We start from the raw sequence: 21,137 nt of genomic DNA, 5'->3' as shown, positions 1-21,137 counted from the left end.
GCTTGCCCATGGCAGAAGTCATGTTTATTGACTGATATTGGCTTCCCAGGAGACTTTGGCAATCACTCAATTCTCAGGAAGGTCATATCAGCTCTGAATAGAAAAGGACCAAAGCTAATTAAATATGAGGCCACTTTCTAAACCTCTAAGGGTTGGTCATTGGGACAATATGAAACTGCTTCACGAAAGCTGAGATAAATGGAACAGAAGACAGAAGCCTCCTGAACCCTAGGTCTGGTTTAGAAGTGCCATGCTGGGGTCTCAGTTACAGAGCAAGGGAAAATCATATGCCCTGAAGTATCCACTCTGAGAAGAATGAGGGCTCTGTGGAGTGCAGAAAGGGATAATTGTGCAGAAAGAAGAGGGACATCCCAAGGAAGGACACTGGGGAATCACCTGGCTTGGGCGTCGACCAGGACTGGGCAGCTGTGAGAAAGAGGAGGTCAGATCAGATGCACTACGAAGATGGCAAAACCAGAACAAAGGTGGAAGGAACTAAACAGGTCATGCCTTCAGTCCACCCTAGGTCTCCATCACAGAGGGAGGGGTATTGCCATGCACATCCCCACAGAGATGCTCCTTGGAAGGTGTCTAGGCAGATCCTGTCCACTATTGCCAACTCCAAAGTGATTAACTTTGTGTCTGCCAATAGTAATCAGGTTGACACAAAACCAACACTCTCCCTTGCACATCTTAGCAGTCCCTGAGTCAAAAAATGTGAGGAGGCCACTCCAGCCAAAGTCCTGCCTGTGATCTTCCAGCCCAGCCAACAGGCATTCATAATAAGGCTTTGCCCAGCAGACCTCATGGGAACTGCACACTCCACACCAGACTGGTGCACAGGCACAACACTGCAGTGCTCTGGAGGGAGTTGTGGTCAAGGACTCACAGTGCCCAAATCCCAGACCAGACACGGACAGACACAGATCTGCACTCCTAGCCTTGTGTCTCTATTAAGACACCACCTTATTGGGCCTAAGCAGAAGACCGCAGTTCCTAGCAGGAGCCTTTGGTTCTGGGCTCCTTCCAGTGAGACAGTCCCTCCCCCATCCCCTATATGTGCTTCATCCACGTAACCCTTATGCAAAATCTTTCAGTAGGGGAAAGTTGGAACCCTGGAGAACCAGAGTGCTATACTTTGGAGGCTTGTCACGTCCAAGTGTCATATTGCAATTGGATCCCCAAGTTTAGAGTTGAGGCCTGATGCGCCATGTCTGGGTCATGGAGACCCACCCTTCATGAATAACTTACTGCCCTCCTGGTGAGGGATGAGTTCTTCTCTTAGTTCCTAGCAAGAGTTGGTGGTTGAAAAGAGCCTGGGCCTTCCCTCTTGCCCTCTCTTGCTTCCTCCCTCACCATGTGACCTCTGCCCAGGCCAGTTCCCCATCCTCTTCTGCCAGGAGTACGAGTAGCCCGAGGCCCTCAGCAGAAGCTGAGCTGAACAAACCTGCCCAAGCTATTCCTTTCCAGCCACACTAAAAGGCAAAGACCTGGCGCTTTCGTTTTTTCCCTCTGCTTGTGCTGCTTCGGTGAACAAAGGTGTGACCCTTATTTAACTTTGGCCATTGTCCTGCCTGACCTCCTCAAAACCTGGCAATGAACACTCACGCTGTTTCCTAGCAGAGAGCTAAGGAGATATTAGAAATATAGGAAAGGTTGAAAAAGCTCTGAGTGAGGAGATCAGAGCATCATGAGATCTTGCTTCTTGAGCAAAATCTACTCCAAGAGAGGGAGCCCAAGGTCTTGGAGACCCACCTGAGCAGATGACACCAGCATCTTCACTGTGGCCACAGTTGTGGGAGAGCCAGCCATTGTGGGGGCAGCTCCACAAGTAGGACTCCTGTCCTGAGCAGCGCACGTCATCCAGGACAATGGGTCCTGAGCCCTGGCCAAACCGGGCATTTCCTGGGGCTGACGTGGCCCAGCCACAGCCCAGCTGCCTGCAGACCACATTGGCGTCACTGGTGTCCCAGGAGTCATCACACACGGTGCCCCAGGAGCCTCGGTATAGGACCTCCACTCGGCCCTGACACCTGTCACCTCCATTCACCAGCCTCAGGGCCAAACTGGATTCAGATCCTACAGGGGAACACAAGAACCCTTCATCCATCTCTATGATGAGGTCAAGGATAAGGCATGTACAACACTCAGAGCAGTAGGCAAAGTAGTCAAGTTTGAATACAAATGCCAATGTCACCAGGACACGCAGTCACGACTGAAGATTACCATACCCAGAGGTTAAGCTTTGTCATAGTGGAAAAAGTGATGCCCTATTCTACTCAAGTCTATAAAAGCTGAAGTTATGGGTAAGCATGTATGACATCCCAGAGGAGGGGCCAGGAATGGACACCCCACTCCCCACTCTGGGGGCAGACAGGATGGAGCTACACAGCTACAAATGGCAGGCCTAGACCCCTAACAATCTAGGGCAAGTTCCACACTCAGGGCATTTCCTAATGAACTAAGTCACCCAGGCAGGCAGTCACCTTTGCATAATGAAGCCAGAGATTAGGCTTAATTATAGTGAAAGTAGCACTGACAGCCTACTCTGCCCAGGTCTATGGATGCTCAACTTCTGGGGAAGCACCTGTGACCCCAGTGGAGGTGATAGGAATGGATATCCCACTATCTAGTTGGGTACACAGAGGATGGAGCTTCTCAGCTGCAGATGGCAGGCCCAGACCCCTCCCTTATTCAGGAGCATGGTCCTGTCTGGCTGACTGGGAAAGTACCAGAGATGGCAGGGATGAGGTCCCCGTAGGATTAGGGAGACCCCCAAGGCTTGTCCTGAGCACACAGATGAGGATCTTTCCTGACCACTTGGAACAGGATCCCACAGGAGATAGGTCACCAGCACCCTCCACTCTCCAACATCACATCTAGTTCTGGGTCTTCAGAGACTCCAGCTTCCTCCCTACCCAACCCACAGAAACATGAAGAAGCAAGGGCCCACCTTGAGCCTCATCCTATCGTGAGCCTAATGATTCCTAATGATCTTCTGGGAGGTCCTACTCCTGTTCCTAGTGCCCAGCTCACTGTTGAGCCAACTGTTTATCACCTGCTGCCATCCTCCCACCCTTAGCCTACTTCCCCACCTCTCTTCATGGCAATCATAAGTGAACTATGAACTCCGAAGTGTATGCAGAGGTAGAAAGTGAGCCCCAGGGAGTGTTGAGAGGATTCTTTACCTTCTGTGGGTACAGGTGATGTCCTGACAGGCCAACTGTCTGTAAACAGCAACAAAGAGAAAGGATACAATTGGATTTGAAGGGAAAAAGGTAAAAAACAAGCAGTTCTCTGGACCAGGCAGCACACATCATCCAGGACAATGGGTCCTGAGCCCTGGCCAAACCGGGCATTTCCTAGGACATGGTTGTGAAAACAATTCCACTCCCAGGTCCAGCCACTTGCTCCCCATGTGTCTGCCCAGGTCTCCTGCCCACAGAACTCATTCAGGGACAAAGGACACCATGCAGGCCCTTCCATCTCTCTCTGAGACAAGGATGACCTCTTCTCAATTAGGAAACCTTCGCCACCTCCATCCCCCACCATCCACTGACACATGGACTGTCTGACTCATCTGACACCACTGCCAAGTCTTGACACTTGCAGCTAAAATATTCGGGGGACTAGCGGGCCCACCCGGGGGATATCAGGTTTCCTGGTAAGTGAAGGCACCAGAAACATTTCTTAGCCTCTCTCTCACCTGAGCATGGCCTCTGCCTCTTCTGAATGCAGACATGGCCCTGCAGAATCTGGGGGTCTTTCAAGGGTCTTTCAAGTAGTGAGAGATGCGGGTATCAGGCCTATACTGACCTTGCCTTCAACAGAACATTAGAGGGTCTCACCCTCAATTCTCAGAAAGGTTATGTCAGCCCAGAACATAAAGGGGCCAAAGCTCATTAAACAGGTGGCTTCTTTCTGAACCTGTAAGGGTTTTCCATTGGGACAGCATGGAACTATATGATGAAAGCTGAGATGGATTGAAGAGAAGGCAGAAGCTGAATCCTACGTGTGCTTAAGAAGCACCATGCTAGGGTCTCAGTTATAGAGCTGGGGTGAAAATAACATGCCCGAGAGTATCTGCAGAGAAGCAGGAAGGCTCTGTGGATTGGGGAAGGGGTAACCAAGCAGAAAGGGGTATCCCGAGGAAGGATTCTGGGGACTCACCTGGCCTGAGCGTCGACTGAGGCTGGGCAGCTATGAGAAAAAATAGCAACATTAGACACCAAACACTCAGTGACTCCAACTAGAGTTAAGGTTGAAGTGACTTGGGGTAGCCACACCCTCAGCTGATGCCCATCACATGTCCACCAAGTGGGCCCTGCCAGTGCCCACCGTGAAGCCCTCAGTCCCTCAGGGAACCTACAGCCCCCGGCATTGCCTCCATCTCTGTGCCTGCGGCTCACTCTCCAGGGATATGAAGGTCACTTCGGTGCCTGGAACTGGCCACAACAACCTCAGTATCAACACCCAGGGAGCAGCAAACAGCCACTCTAAGCAATGAGTGGATGAAGACCCTAACTCTCCACCCTTGAGCGGCAATGAGTCTGAGGTTTGACGTGGATTCTTGGTGATCCTCTGGGAGGTCCCCCTGCTCCCCACGCTGAGCTCGCATGTGAGCCCACCATTTGTGACTCACTGACATCCTCCCACCCTTACCCCACTTCCCTGCCTCTCTTCACAGCAATCATAAGTGAACTATTTACAAATGCATCCTTCCCTCTGGGTCAGTGGCTGACAGCACTCAAGGTAATACGGTGTTCAAGGGGAGGGGAGGTTTCACCAACCAGGTCCCTGAAACATGCCATCCCTGAGAAGGAGCATCGGGGAAAACAGGGGTATGAGTTATGCGGACGTTCCTAGAGCAGAATAAAAAGCTCGTTATTTCTGATGTCAGCATGCTGGACCCTGTGTCTGAACACCGGTGCCTCAGTCACCCCCAAACCAATGTTGGGGCACTGCTTGCAGCTTGGGGATCCGTGCTGACCATGGCATTGTACCCACAGGCCAGTTGCCCCAACTAAACTCCAGAGCCACCAGATAACCAGGAAAGTCTTGGGCAGGGGCCCTGGAGTGAGAAACCTGTTTGTCACTATATTCTCTGAATACAGTCTGTCCCCAGAATGGGCCCAAGTGATTTTCTTTTTTTAATAGAGACGGGGTTTGCCATCTTGCCCAGAACTGGTCTTGAACACCTGAGCTCAAGCAATCTGCCTGCCTCATCCTCCCAAAGTGCTGGGATTACAGTTGTGAGCCACCACACCTGACCCTCCAGAGATCTTTGATGCCCACCTGAGCAGATAACACCAGCATCTTCACTATGGCCACAGTTATGGGAGAGCCAGCCATTGTGGGGGCAGCTCCACAGGTAGGACTCGTACCCTGAGCAGCGCACGTCATCCAGGACAATGGGTCCTGAGCCCTGGCCAAACCAGGCATTTCCTGGAGCTGACATGGCCCAGCCACAACCCAGCTGCCTGCAGACCACGTTGGCATCATTGGTGTCCCAGCTGTCATCACACACGGTGCCCCAGGAGCCTTGATACAGGACCTCCACCCGGCCCTGACACCTGCCATCTCCATTCACCAGTCTCAGGGCCAAATCATAATCAGATCCTAGAGGAAGGTGCAGAATTTCTCTTGTACACTCCTACTGAGAGACAAGGTCTCAGGGCCTGCAGGGTATTCAGGGTCTTTCCCACAGGCAAATATCTTTGAGAGAATCTCTAACTAGGCTGGGCTCTAACGTGCCTTAAGGTTAGAGTTCTTCATGGGGAAGAGGACAGTGACTGCTTGGCCCAAACCCAAGTCTTAGAGCTTCTGCTGGAGGAGAATAAAAGACTCCACCTAATCTGCATCCTGGAAGGGGCCTAGAGATACACAAGACCCTTCTCTAAGCAGACCATGGGCTCTGCCTGATTCACTCAGACAGGGGACACATAACATCCCACACTGAAGAGCAGCGTGATGACATCAGGATGTCCTGGAAGGAGCTCTGATGTGTATCTGTAGCTCTAAGGTTGGCTTGGAGCACATTTTGCATGTGATCTTCCTGGCCTTATAGCCTTCCTCAGGGCCAGGATGGCTGGGGTCAGCACAGAGCTGTGGAGATGGGGGAGCTGGGTTGTCACTCTGAACTGGAGACTGATCCCACTGGTCTCTGCTTCCAAAGCACACAGGCTCTTGGAGATGCCACATTCTGACTGATTTCTCCCTACTCCCAGGAGCATGGGCAATGAAGGAAGCTTCACTCTAGCTGACCTCTGGGATCCAGGTCACTGTGTACTCACAACATTCCCTCCCATCCCATTCCCTAAAACTTTTCCTGAATAACAGTAAAGCCCATGGATATAGTTGGCATCATGACATAACAGAAACAGACTCAAAATTACTGATTATCTGTCACAACAGTAGACTCGGTATTTGTGGTGGTAGTCTCTGCATTTGCCAATTGTAGAAGATGAAAAACAAAATCAAAAAAAAAAAAAATATATATATATATATATAATTAGACCTCCTCTGAGGACACTCATGGGCTAAAAGTAAACTAGGATCTGCTGAGAAGCCATCACTCCTGATCTGGATATTGTCTTGCTGTGTAACTTTGGGAAAGTCAAGAAACCTGTCTGGCACTGAGTTCTTCAATTCTAAAGGGCTGCTTGTGGAGGAAATATTTCTGTACCAACATACTCACTCTGATTCTGATATGTCTACATGTATCCTATACAGAACTCCAGGAGAGGGATGCAAAAATAACTTTTCTCATTATTATGCCTCTAATTGATTTCTCTTCTCTAATTGCATTGGCTACTACCTCCAGTATGACATTGAACAGCAGTGGGGATGGAGGGCATACTTGCCTTGTTTTTCACACTAGTGGAAATGCTTCTAATATTCCCCTTTAAGTAAGATACTGGCTTGGAATCTCTGTTTTTGAATTGCTCCGGAGCCCTGGAATTTGTCCAGGGCACCTACAAGAACTGACCTACAAGAACTGGGGCTTGGAGAGGAAGTGACCTGAGAGTTACCCTTAACCCACTGCAGCCACAGCACTCAGCTTCTGTCTGAGCTCTCCACTGGGCTTCCACATGAGGTCTCTATATCTAGAAGAAATGTGACTCCCACTTGACACTGGAGTTCCTGATAAGAGCAACTCCGAGTAAGTCCTATCTGCAATCCTGTGTGACAGGCAGATCAGCCAAATCCCTCCACCCTCTTGCTCCCATCCTTGGCTGGACCAGTTATACCAAAGGGCTTGTCAGGCCAAGATGTGGTTCTTAACATGTAACAGGGTCCTCAGGGGAAACCACTCCAGAGGAAGGAACAGATTCTCCTCTTATAGCTGCTGCAAATAAGAAAATGTGGGAATCTTGGTAAGGGACATGGCTAAGTCAGAATAAAGCCAGTCTCACCCTCATTTCTAGTGTCTTCTGTGTCCTTAATCATAGGAAAGAGAAAGAGGTTAAGTCAGGCCTCACCCCATGGGCCAGAGGGAGAGGAAAGAGATGACCTGAGGAATGGGAGGGCCTGATGCGTGTACATTGCATTCCCAACTGCTGCATGCCAACCCTCGGCAGGGCAGAGGCTTTGGTGAGAATGTTGTCCTTGAGCTTCTCCTAGGGCCAAGGTTTCCCATGGGAAATGGGAAGTGACTTCCCTTCCCAAAGCCCAGACTGCCAGAATCCCAGGCTGTATTGACTATGTCTCCCAGATTTCTCACTGGAGGTACCCAAGGGGGAAGTACATGACCTCTGATGCCCATGAGTTGAAGGACTGTGATTTCTCTCTGTTAAGAAGAAACAAGGGTGGCCTAACATGGGCTTAAAGAAAGGGCAAGGGCAAGGATGCTGTCCTAGCAATTTGGCTACGTTTAGCAGGTAGGCACCTGCCTCTCAAGGCCCTGTAGCCAGAGATCCAGCACCATAGGCTGGCCAGAGATGAGCACAGCTGGGTGAGGAACACAGGAGCGAGCAACAAGCAAGGATAACAGAATCTCTAGAAACAAGAGTCCACTGAGAACTCCTTGGAGATGTATCTTCAAGTTGATTCCTCCTCAGTCTCAGACACGATCGATGCAAGAGATACCTGTTCAGACCTAAGGCCTTATGTGGAAGGGCCCCTCTTGGGAGCTAAGCACCCTACTTTCTAGGACCTCTGCACCTCATCTGAATCAGAGATGAACCTAGGGGTGCAGAGTGGTAATGAGCCCACAGGGATCCCTCATAGTAGACGTTACCTTCTGCTGCAGTTGACTCCAGGGGCGCCTCTGTAGGAAACACAGAACCTGCAGGGTGGAGAAAGGAGGAGCTCATTAATGGTAGCCCTCACTTGGGGAGGGTTGGTCCATGGCTTCCTCAGCGCTGAAGCAAGGGCTGGAAACACAGTGCCGAAGGGCACCCTCCATTGCTAAAAGCCAACCATTTGCCAATCGCTCTGTCATTGTACTGGTCCCAGGCTGGCTAGGATGCCACATGAGCATCCTTTATTCTTATTACCCTATCCCCACCTCCTCAAATGACAAAACACACCCTCAAATGACAAATATTCACCATGACTGGAATATTCCTGAGAAGGTGGTTCAACTAGAAAAAAGGAAGTTTCGAAAGCAAACCAATCCTTTCCAGAATGCAACATAAAGCCACTCACAAAGCGGCTGCATGGAGGACGATGCCCCCTTGGGGAGCCCAGTCCCACTTGGTAGCTGGATTATCAAGGACACACCCCAGCATGGTAGCCTGGGCTCAGTCCAGCCCACACTCCAAATGCCAGAGTTGCTCTCGAAGTAGACAGTTTAACCAGAAACTCCTCTTTGGGGAACACACCATAGGACAGTGTCCTTGGAGGTTTCTTTGTGGATTTAAAAAACCCTCCATCCTCCTCATCCTTTAAAAGAGGAGAAACTGCCACTCAGGAAGATATTTGGTATCCTAGGCCAGGGGTGGTCGCGATGCTGTTCATCAGAAACAGTCTACGAGGTGATTGTATCAGCAGACTCCGGGGTGCTGAGACTGAAGCCTGCCTCCACCACATTCAGCTTCAGAAAGACAGGCAGATGATCCATTGACCTGCACTATCTATGAAAAGGGGCGGTACCACCTGCCCTCCAACATCAATTAAGACATGACTTACATCAAAGCAAGTAAACTATAGAGCACACTCATAAGTATACACATGAGCTCATGCGTGGTGATATTGACTCAGAGTTGCACATACACAGTGTAAGGTGACATCCACACTACCTGAGCACATGACGCCAGCTCACTACTTTCTATGCCCTCTGCACCTCTTCTGGATCAGAGATGAACCTAGGGGTGCAGTGGGGTAATGAGCCCACAGGGATCCCCCATAGTAGATGTTACCTTCTGCTGCAGTTGCCTCCAGGAGCGCCTCCGAGGGAAACACAGTACCTGCAGGGTGGAGAAGGGAGGAGCTCATTAATGGTAGCCCTTGCTTGGGGAGGGTTGGTCCATGGCTTCCTCAGCTCTGAAGCAAGGGCTGGAAACACAGGGCCTAAGGGCACCCTCCATTGCTAAAAGCCAACCATGTGCCAATCGCTCTGTGATTGATTGTACTGGTCCCAGACTGGGCTAGGATGCCACACGAGCATCCTTTACTATTATTACCCTACCCCCACCTCCTCTGCTGCCACAGTCTCTATTCAAGAGGTTACCCAGTCCATTCACAACCCCAGGCTAGTCACAAGATTGAATGTCAAAAGACATCTGACTGTGTCTATGGCTCAAACACACCCTCAAATGACAAATATTCACCATGACTGGAATATTCCTGAGAAGGTGGTTCAACTAGAAAAAAGGTGGTTTTGAAAGCAAACCAACCTTTCCAGAATGCAACACTAAGCCACTCACAAAGCGGCTGCATGGGGGACGATGCCCCCTTGGGGAGCCCAGTCCCACTTGGTAGCTGGATTATCAAGGGCACACCCCAGGCATGGTAGCCTGGGCTCAGTCCAGCCCACACTCCAAATGCCAGAGTTACTCTCAAAGTAGACAGTTTAACCAGAAACTCCTCTTTGGGGAACACACCATGGGACAGTGTCCTTGGAGGTTTCTTTGTGGATTTAAAAAACCCTCCATCCTCCTCATCCTTTAAAAGAGGAGAAACTGCCACTTAGGAAGATATATACTTGGTATCCTAGGCCAGGGGTGGTCGCGATGCTGCTCATCAGAACCAGTCTACGAGGTGATTGTATCAGCAGACTCCGGGGGGCTGAGACTGAAGCCTGCCTCCACCACATTCAGCTTCAGAAAGACAGGCAGATGATCCATTGACCTGCACTATCTATGAAAAGGGGCGGTACCACCTGCCCTCCAACATCAATTAAGACATGACTTACATCAAAGCAAGTAAACTATAGAGCACACTCATAAGTATACACATGAGCTCATGCGTGGTGATATTGACTCAGAGTTGCACATACACAGTGTAAGGTGACATCCACACTACCTGAGCACATGACGCCAGCTCACTACTTTCTATGCCCTCTGCACCTCTTCTGGATCAGAGATGAACCTAGGGGTGCAGTGGGGTAATGAGCCCACAGGGATCCCCCATAGTAGATGTTACCTTCTGCTGCAGTTGCCTCCAGGAGCGCCTCCGAGGGAAACACAGTACCTGCAGGGTGGAGAAGGGAGGAGCTCATTAATGGTAGCCCTTGCTTGGGGAGGGTTGGTCCATGGCTTCCTCAGCTCTGAAGCAAGGGCTGGAAACACAGGGCCTAAGGGCACCCTCCATTGCTAAAAGCCAACCATGTGCCAATCGCTCTGTGATTGATTGTACTGGTCCCAGACTGGGCTAGGATGCCACACGAGCATCCTTTACTATTATTACCCTACCCCCACCTCCTCTGCTGCCACAGTCTCTATTCAAGAGGTTACCCAGTCCATTCACAACCCCAGGCTAGTCACAAGATTGAATGTCAAAAGACATCTGACTGTGTCTATGGCTCAAACACACCCTCAAATGACAAATATTCACCATGACTGGAATATTCCTGAGAAGGTGGTTCAACTAGAAAAAAGGTGGTTTTGAAAGCAAACCAACCTTTCCAGAATGCAACACTAAGCCACTCACAAAGCGGCTGCATGGGGGACGATGCCCCCTTGGGGAGCCCAGTCCCACTTGGTAGCTGGATTATCAAGGGCACACCCCAGGCATGGTAGCCTGGGCTCAGTCCAGCCCACACTCCAAATGCCAGAGTTACTCTCAAAGTAGACAGTTTAACCAGAAACTCCTCTTTGGGGAACACACCATGGGACAGTGTCCTTGGAGGTTTCTTTTGTGGATTTAAAAAACCCTCCATCCTCCTCATCCTTTAAAAGAGGAGAAACTGCCACTTAGGAAGATATATACTTGGTATCCTAGGCCAGGGGTGGTCGCGATGCTGCTCATCAGAACCAGTCTACGAGGTGATTGTATCAGCAGACTCCGGGGGGCTGAGACTGAAGCCTGCCTCCACCACATTCAGCTTCAGAAAGACAGGCAGATGATCCATTGACCTGCACTATCTATGAAAAGGGGCGGTACCACCTGCCCTCCAACATCAATTAAGACATGACTTACATCAAAGCAAGTAAACTATAGAGCACACTCATAAGTATACACATGAGCTCATGCGTGGTGATATTGACTCAGAGTTGCACATACACAGTGTAAGGTGACATCCACACTACCTGAGCACATGACGCCAGCTCACTACTTTCTATGCCCTCTGCACCTCTTCTGGATCAGAGATGAACCTAGGGGTGCAGTGGGGTAATGAGCCCACAGGGATCCCCCATAGTAGATGTTACCTTCTGCTGCAGTTGCCTCCAGGAGCGCCTCCGAGGGAAACACAGTACCTGCAGGGTGGAGAAGGGAGGAGCTCATTAATGGTAGCCCTTGCTTGGGGAGGGTTGGTCCATGGCTTCCTCAGCTCTGAAGCAAGGGCTGGAAACACAGGGCCTAAGGGCACCCTCCATTGCTAAAAGCCAACCATGTGCCAATCGATCTGTGATTGATTGTACTGGTCCCAGACTGGGCTAGGATGCCACACGAGCATCCCTTACTATTATTACCCTACCCCCACCTCCTCTGCTGCCACAGTCTCTATTCAAGAGGTTACCCAGTCCATTCACAACCCCAGGCTAGTCACAAGATTGAATGTCAAAAGACATCTGACTGTGTCTATGGCTCAAACACACCCTCAAATGACAAATATTCACCATGACTGGAATATTCCTGAGAAGGTGGTTCAACTAGAAAAAAGGTGGTTTTGAAAGCAAACCAACCTTTCCAGAATGCAACACTAAGCCACTCACAAAGCGGCTGCATGGGGGACGATGCCCCCTTGGGGAGCCCAGTCCCACTTGGTAGCTGGATTATCAAGGGCACACCCCAGGCATGGTAGCCTGGGCTCAGTCCAGCCCACACTCCAAATGCCAGAGTTACTCTCAAAGTAGACAGTTTAACCAGAAACTCCTCTTTGGGGAACACACCATGGGACAGTGTCCTTGGAGGTTTCTTTGTGGATTTAAAAAACCCTCCATCCTCCTCATCCTTTAAAAGAGGAGAAACTGCCACTTAGGAAGATATATACTTGGTATCCTAGGCCAGGGGTGGTCGCGATGCTGCTCATCAGAACCAGTCTACGAGGTGATTGTATCAGCAGACTCCGGGGTGCTGAGACTGAAGCCTGCCTCCACCACATTCAGCTTCAGAAAGACAGGCAGATGATCCATTGACCTGCACTATCTATGAAAAGGGGCGGTACCACCTGCCCTCCAACATCAATTAAGACATGACTTACATCAAAGCAAGTAAACTATAGAGCACACTCATAAGTATACACATGAGCTCATGCGTGGTGATATTGACTCAGAGTTGCACATACACAGTGTAAGGTGACATCCACACTACCTGAGCACATGACGCCAGCTCACTACTTTCTATGCCCTCTGCACCTCTTCTGGATCAGAGATGAACCTAGGGGTGCAGTGGGGTAATGAGCCCACAGGGATCCCCCATAGTAGATGTTACCTTCTGCTGCAGTTGCCTCCAGGAGCGCCTCCGAGGGAAACACAGTACCTGCAGGGTGGAGAAGGGAGGAGCTCATTAATGGTAGCCCTTGCTTGGGGAGGGTTGGTCCATGGCTTCCTCAGCTCTGAAGCAAGGGCTGGAAACACAGGGCCTAAGGGCACCCTCCATTGCTAAAAGCCAACCATGTGCCAATCGCTCTGTGATTGATTGTACTGGTCCCAGACTGAGCTAGGATGCCACACGAGCATCCTTTACTATTATTACCCTACCCCCACCTCCTCTGCTGCCACAGTCTCTATTCAAGAGGTTACCCAGTCCATTCACAACCCCAGGCTAGTCACAAGATTGAATGTCAAAAGACATCTGACTGTGTCTATGGCTCAAACACACCCTCAAATGACAAATATTCACCATGACTGGAATATTCCTGAGAAGGTGGTTCAACTAGAAAAAAGGTGGTTTTGAAAGCAAACCAACCTTTCCAGAATGCAACATTAAGCCACTCACAAAGCGGCTGCATGGGGGACGATGCCCCCTTGGGGAGCCCAGTCCCACTTGGTAGCTGGATTATCAAGGGCACACCCCAGGCATGGTAGCCTGGGCTCAGTCCAGTCCACACTCCAAATGCCAGAGTTACTCTCAAAGTAGACAGTTTAACCAGAAACTCCTCTTTGGGGAACACACCATGGGACAGTGTCCTTGGAGGTTTCTTTGTGGATTTAAAAAACCCTCCATCCTCCTCATCCTTTAAAAGAGGAGAAACTGCCACTTAGGAAGATATATACTTGGTATCCTAGGCCAGGGGTGGTCGCGATGCTGCTCATCAGAACCAGTCTATGAGGTGATTGTATCAGCAGACTCCGGGGTGCTGAGACTGAAGCCTGCCTCCACCACATTCAGCTTCAGAAAGACAGGCAGATGATCCATTGACCTGCACTATCTATGAAAAGGGGCGGTACCACCTGCCCTCCAACATCAATTAAGACATGACTTACATCAAAGCAAGTAAACTATAGAGCACACTCATAAGTATACACATGAGCTCATGCGTGGTGATATTGACTCAGAGTTGCACATACACAGTGTAAGGTGACATCCACACTACCTGAGCACATGACGCCAGCTCACTACTTTCTATGCCCTCTGCACCTCTTCTGGATCAGAGATGAACCTAGGGGTGCAGTGGGGTAATGAGCCCACAGGGATCCCCCATAGTAGATGTTACCTTCTGCTGTAGTTGACTCCAGGAGCGCCTCCGAGGGAAACACAGTATCTGCAGGGTGGAGAAAGGAGGGGCTCATTAATGGTAGCCCTTGCTTGGGGAGGGTTGGTCCATGGCTTCCTCAGCTCTGAAGCAAGGGCTGGAAACACAGGGCCTAAGGGCACGCTCCATTGCTAAAAGCCAACCATGTGCCAATCGCTCTGTGATTGATTGTACTGGTCCCAGACTGGGCTAGGATGCCACACGAGCATCCTTTACTATTATTACCCTACCCCCCACCTCCTCTGCTGCCACAGTCTCTATTCAAGAGGTTACCCAGTCCATTCACAACCCCAGGCTAGTCACAAGATTGAATGTCAAAAGACATCTGACTGTGTCTATGGCTCAAACACACCCTCAAATGACAAATATTCACCATGACTGGAATATTCCTGAGAAGGTGGTTCAACTAGAAAAAAGGTGGTTTTGAAAGCAAACCAACCTTTCCAGAATGCAACACTAAGCCACTCACAAAGCGGCTGCATGGGGGACGATGCCCCCTTGGGGAGCCCAGTCCCACTTGGTAGTTGGATTATCAAGGGCACACCCCAGCATGGTAGCCTGGGCTCAGTCCAGCCCACACTCCAAATGCCAGAGTTTCTCTCAAAGTAGACAGTTTAACCAGAAACTCCTCTTTGGGGATCACACCATGGGACAGTGTCCTTGGAGGTTTCTTTGTGGATTAAAAATCCCCTTGGTGTCTGCACACATCCTGGCACTGTGTGAACAAAGGAAATCAGAACTGGGATTTGCTGGGTCAGGTCCGGGAGAAGTTCTCTTTTCCATCGAGAGTATTAAGTATCTTTTATTTGTCATTTAATTCCCAATAAAGAGAATGCCTTGGGTTATTCCTCAATTTGATGTTGGTAAACATTTATGTCTTAAGGACCAGCAGTTCCCCCATCCTCCTTAGCCTTTAAAAGAGGAGAAACTTCTCCCTAGGAAGGTATTTATTTGTAGCGCAGGACAGGGGTGGTCCTGATGCTGCTCATCAGAACTAGTCCATGAGGTGATTGCATCAGCAGGCTCTGAGGGGCTGAGACTGAAGCCTGCCTGCACCACATCCAGGTTCAGAAGGACAGGCAGATGATCCCTTGACCTTCATTGTCTATGAAATAGGGGCAGTGCCACCTACCCTCCAACATCAACTAAGACATCACTTACAGCAAAGCAAGTAACTGCAGAGCACACACAAGTGTACAAACACGTGCTCATGTGTGGTGATATTGACTCAGAGTTGCACATACACAGTGCAAGGTGATATCCACACTACCTGAGCACATGACGCCAGCTCACTACTTTCTATGCCCTCTGCACCTCTTCTGGATCAGAGATGAACCTAGGGGTGCAGTGGGGTAATGAGCCCACAGGGATCCCCCATAGTAGATGTTACCTTCTGCTGCAGTTGACTCCAGGAGCGCCTCTGAGGGAAACACAGTACCTGCAGGGTGGAGAAAGGAGGGGCTCATTAATGGTAGCCCTTGCTTGGGAAGGGCTGGTCCATGGCTTCCTCAGCTCTCAAGCAAAGACTGGAAGCACAGGGCCTAAGTGCAGGCTCCATTACTAAGAGCCAATCGACTGTCAATCCCTCTGTCACCATAATGGCCCCAGGCTGGGCTAGGATGCCGCACGAGCATCCTTTGCTCTTGTTTCCCTCCCCCAACCTGCTCTGCTGCCACAGCCTCTATTCAAAAAGTCACCCAGTCCATTCACAGCCCCATCCTAGTCACAAGATTGGATGACAAATAACACCTGGCCGTTTCTATAGCTCAAACACACCCTCAAATGACAAATATTCACCATCACTGAAACATCCCTGAGAACGTGATTCAACCAGAAAAAAAGGTGGTTTCTGAAGAAAACTATCCTTTTCAGAATGCAAAACTAAACCACTCACAAAGTGGCTGCATATAGAACCATGCCCCCTTGGGGAGCCCAGTCCTACATGGTGGTTGGATTATCAAGGGCACATCCCATGCGCAGAGGCATGGGCTCAGGCCAGTCCACACAGCAAATGCCACGGTTCCTCTAGAAGTGGACAGTTTAACCCAAAACTCCTCTTTGGGGAGCACGCCATTGGCCAGTGTCCTTGGAGGTTTATTTGTGGATCAAAGAACCCCTTGGTCTTTGTGCACATCCTGGCACTATGTGAACAAAGGACATCAGCACTGAGATTTGCTGGGTTGGGTCCAGGAGAAGTTCTCTTTTCCATTGAGGATTTTAAGTATCCTTTATTTAATTCCCAATAAAGAGAATGCTTTGCGTTACTCCTCAATTTGATGTTGGTATACATTTATGTTTTAAGTTCCCCCCATCTTCCTCAGCCTTTAAAGGAGGAGAAACTGCCACTTAGGAAGATATTTATTTGGTATCCGAGGCCAGGGGTGGTCGTGATGCTGCTCATCAGAACCAGTCCGTGAGATGATTGCATCAGCAGGCTCTGGGGGCCTGAGACTGAAGCCTGCCTCCACTACATCCAGCTTCAGGACAGGCTGATGATCCCTTGACCTTCATTGTCTATGAAATGGGCCAGTAACCACCTGCCCTCCAATATCAATTAAGACATGACTTACTGCAAAGCAAGTAAGCTGCAGAGCACACACATACATACACACACGTGCTCATCTGTGTTGATATTGGCTCAGAGTTGCACATACACAGAGCAAGGTGATATCCACACTACCAGAGCACATGACACCGGCATCTTCCCTGTGGCCACATTCGTGGTTATGCCATCCGCTGTGGGGACAGCTTGACAGGTAGGGCTCCCTTCCCGAGCAATGCACATCACCCAAGAGAATGTTTCCCAAGCCCTGACCAAAGTGGGCCCCGTCCAGGGCTGACACGGAATAGCCACAGCCGAGCTGCCTGCAGACAACATTGGCATCCTGGGCATTCCAGCTGTCATCACACACAGTGCCCCAGTAGCCTTGGTACAGGACCTCCACCCGGCCCTGACACAGGTCACCTCCATTCACCAGTCTCAGAGGCAGACCTGCAGTGACACAGCGAGAAGCCCTTATCCTGGTGCTCTTGGCCACCTTGACTTGCATCCCTACCCACCTCACTCCCCCTTCTTCCTCTCACCACCCTGCCTATTTATAGTCCTTCTCCCCACAGGACCTTAAATATCCTTGTTCTTCCACGTTCTGTCTTTGCCCTCTTCTCATTCTGTATTTTCCCCCTGGAGAACCTCATGTACTCTGAGAACTTTCCAGAAGACCCCCAAATCTACCTCTCTGATCCTGACTCAGCCCTGACAGCCCAGCCCTGAGCTCTAGACCAGCATTTTCAGTGGCCTCCTGGCCATCCTATCCCCCACATCATCCCAAACTCAACACAGCCTCTTCCCTCCATTTGAATTAAGGATGTCATCATGCTCCACATCAACCATGCTGGGAACGAGGGCATCATATTCGACTCCTCCTTCTCCTCACGTCCTACATCTAACATCACCAAGGTCATTCTTTCCTTGTCATTCCCACTGCCATTTCACTGGGATAAGCCTTCATCCCCTTGAACCTGGCCTCCTCCCAGCTGAATCCTCCGTCTCTGCTCTTCCTTTCTCTAGTCCATCCACATTCATTGATTCAACCAGCATTGATGGAGTGCTTACTCTGTGCCCATTTCAGTGCTAAGAGGATTCATCAGTCTCCAGGTGGTCTTCAAGTTTTATCTTTACAAAGTACAAATATATTCAATTCAATTCCTTGCTCAAAATGCTTCAATACACTCTCCAGTCCCATCAGGATCAAGTCCAAGAGCAAGCTTTGACCTACTTTTCCAGCCTCCTATCCTGGGAGGGGCTGAAACAGCCTGCTTCCCACCGCAGAGCTGGCCATGCTGGGAAGTCAATAAGTACCATGTTCCTGCCTGACACAATGCCACTAGACCACCCACTGGGGTAAGCTGCATTGATGGTGTGAGGAAAAGAGGCACAGGTCCTGAGGGGTACAGCCCACCATCCTGAGAGTACCAGCCAGATCCTGGGTGTGGCTTTTCAATGGTGAGTTTGAGATTATGAGAAACTTGTGGTCACAGAGTGAGAGGCTGGAATGGGATGCAAGGGAAGGGGGCAGGTTGCTTTTTCTCCCAGAGGGAGGAAAGGCCAGCTGCACCATCTTCAGGGCATCCCCAAAATACATTCAGGACCTCCCATGCTCTGTCCCTCCCCAGATTCAGGGACATAATCCACGGAGGAGATGCCTGTTCAGACCTGAGGCCTTATTCGGAAGAGCTCCTCTTAGGAGCTAAACACGCTATCTTCTATGCCATCTGCACCTCTTCTGGTACAGAGATGAACCTAGAGGTGCAGCGGGGCAATGCGCCCCCTCCTGGTCACCCTGTGAATGGTCCTTCCAGAAAAGTGCTCAGTGTCCCTGCCTCAGACTCTCCCTTGCTGGGTGTTGGTCAGAAAGCTGCCTTTCCCAGGCCATTTCTGGATCTCTCAAGTCATGTCTTGGAAAGGGAGGGACTGACCTCAACAGGGCCAAGGGCCCAGGAGCAGAGTCATCTTAAGTGAACACATAGAAGACCCTGAAAAATCAAACTTAGGCACAAAAGTCTGCACACTCTCACTGGAGAGGCGGGGACATTTAGCCAAAGTCAAAGACCAGGACAGGGGTAGGAGGAGGCACCCATCCTAGGCTCAAATCTCTGCCCTGCTACTCACCAGACACATAATCTTAGACATAGAAATATTGACAAATTAGCTAACTGTGCCCTGGTTTTCCCATCTGCAAAATGGGCATAATCATATTACTTACCTCAAAGTGTTCTTGGGAAGATTTCATGACAATAGCACTCACTATGTGCATTAGTTGGGCACTTACTGTGTGCCAGGTGATATTTTAAGTATTTTTAAAATATATCCATTCATTTCATACATGAAAATCATTTTACGCATGGTATATAGCAAGTACTTGGTAGAGTTTAGTTATCTTCAAGATACCTGTCATTATTAGTGAAAAGAAAGGTGGGCTGGACACAGTGACTCACGCCTGTAATCCCAGCACTTTGGGAATCCGAGGTGGGTGGATCACGAGGTCAAGAAATCGAGACCATCCTGGCCAACATGGTGAAACCTCATCTCTACTAAAAATACAAAAATTAGCTGGGCGTGGTGGCGCGTGCCTGTAGTCCCAGCTACTCTGGAGGCTGAGGCAGGAAAATTGCTTGAACCTGGGAGGCGGAGATTGCAGTGAGCCGAGGTTGCACCACTGCACTCCAGTCTGGCGACAGAGCGAGACTCCGCCTCAAAAAAAAAAAAAAAAAAGAAAGAAAGAAAGAAAAGGTACTGACCTTTATTTTCAACTATCTCTCCTCACACCAAACTGAAGCTAACCTCATCTGATAAATGACTGAGAGTCAGAGAACAAGAGGAAGGGGAACGACAGCTGGGATTGACCCAGTGTGCACTTGGGATACGCCCCAGGTCTTGGCACCCACGTCTCCTGTCTCCCCGGCATTCCTGCGTTCGCAAGGCGGGTGTTTGCTCTGTGACCTGGGCTGTGCTCAGCCTCAGCTAGCCAACAGCAGCAGAGGAGAACTGGCCAACCCCACCAGGGAAGACGAATGAAGAAAAGGTCTTATCGTAGTCTGCAGTACTTGGGATCCACTCACCTGGAAAGAACGCAAATTCGTCTTAGAAACACTGTTTAGAAATGATTTCCTATGAGTCACAGAAATTGGCTTTCGCTTCACCGTGCAATCACACCAGAGGGCGCTGTGGCTCAATCTTGGGTTTGTGTGTCTCCGACGTTCTTGCTAAATGAATTTTGCAATAGCAGATTAAAGCAAGGGGATTGGATATGAGGAGTTCGATCATTTTAGATGTAATGAAGCACATATGTCTCTTTACTAGGCCCCTAACGCTACAGCTTATAGCTACAGGATGTAATCTATGCTTGGAAAGAAGGGCTGGACAAGAGAAGACAGCTTAAGCTGGTTGTCCAGTCTGAAATATGAGTATAGCTGGCATTGACAACAACCACTCGGATGCCCCCTAAATAAGAAAATATGTTAGTGTCAGATATTCTGTTCCTTCTGACCCATAACCTGAAAACATTTTATTCTATCTTGAAGCAAATGGAAATCTAGAGATCCCTGGATCTTTATATTCAGTGAGGCTGGACAAGGTCCGTCGGACTCAACTGTAGCTTTTGAGTTTCTTTTTGAGCAACTCTAACTATACTTGTGATTGTTGATATTTCACAACTTTTATATATTTTAGAGGTCTTTCAAAGATCAGAGACAACATTTATTCATTTTTTTAAAGGATAAAACTCATTCTATCTTGTAATCACCATATGAATCCATTAGATCCTTTTATAAATCCAAGATTCATTATTGGCTCCTGATTTTATTTTTTCTATATCTTGAAACATTTCACTATTTTGTCATCCAATAAATTATTGCATCATTATTCATCAATTATTAAATAGTAAGAAAATGATAGAATGGTCAAGTTGCCTAGAAGGAAGATGAACGAGTGAAATAAGTCATAATTCTTCCATGCCCAAAGTATTGTATTATCTTTCAAGAAGATTTTTTTAAGACTAGAGATACTTTCTTCATAGTCTGCTTTTAGCTTTCATTGAATGCAATTAGGAATTAGAATTTTTTCATTTTCTACTTGTGATAGCAAAGAGAAGAAAACTGACAAAGGAAGATGTTTTTGCAATAATTAGATGAACCAGAAGAGGAACATAAAGATACAAGATATAGCACTCCAGATACAAATAATGGTAGAATTGATTGTACAACAAAAATCTCAGACTATGAGTCCTCAGATGATGATATCCTAGATGAATTTCTTAAATTCAAGAATCCAGGAGCC

At 49.1% G+C, this 21,137-nt stretch overlaps 1 protein-coding gene across 1 annotated transcript in view; it reads right to left on the bottom strand.

The window, feature by feature from the left end:
* Positions 1–21,137, bottom strand: part of DMBT1 (deleted in malignant brain tumors 1) — a 106,284-nt gene that overhangs the window by 69,677 nt on the left and 15,470 nt on the right. Inside the window, exons 3-11 of the mRNA XM_050803012.1 lie at positions 15,693–15,740; positions 13,039–13,086; positions 11,814–11,861; positions 8,240–8,287; positions 5,296–5,619; positions 4,171–4,200; positions 3,189–3,227; positions 1,756–2,079; positions 397–426 (exon numbers count right to left, since the gene is read on the bottom strand). Of these exons, the coding sequence (XP_050658969.1) occupies positions 397–426; positions 1,756–2,079; positions 3,189–3,227; positions 4,171–4,200; positions 5,296–5,619; positions 8,240–8,287; positions 11,814–11,861; positions 13,039–13,086; positions 15,693–15,740 (939 nt within the window). The remainder of the gene's footprint in view (positions 1–396; positions 427–1,755; positions 2,080–3,188; positions 3,228–4,170; positions 4,201–5,295; positions 5,620–8,239; positions 8,288–11,813; positions 11,862–13,038; positions 13,087–15,692; positions 15,741–21,137) is intronic.

The sequence above is a fragment of the Macaca thibetana genome, chromosome 9, assembly GCF_024542745.1.
Source record: "Macaca thibetana thibetana isolate TM-01 chromosome 9, ASM2454274v1, whole genome shotgun sequence".
NCBI classification, from domain to species: Eukaryota; Metazoa; Chordata; class Mammalia; order Primates; family Cercopithecidae; genus Macaca; species Macaca thibetana.
Note: the sequence above shows the minus strand (reverse complement) of the source record. Positions and strands in the feature narration are given on the sequence as shown.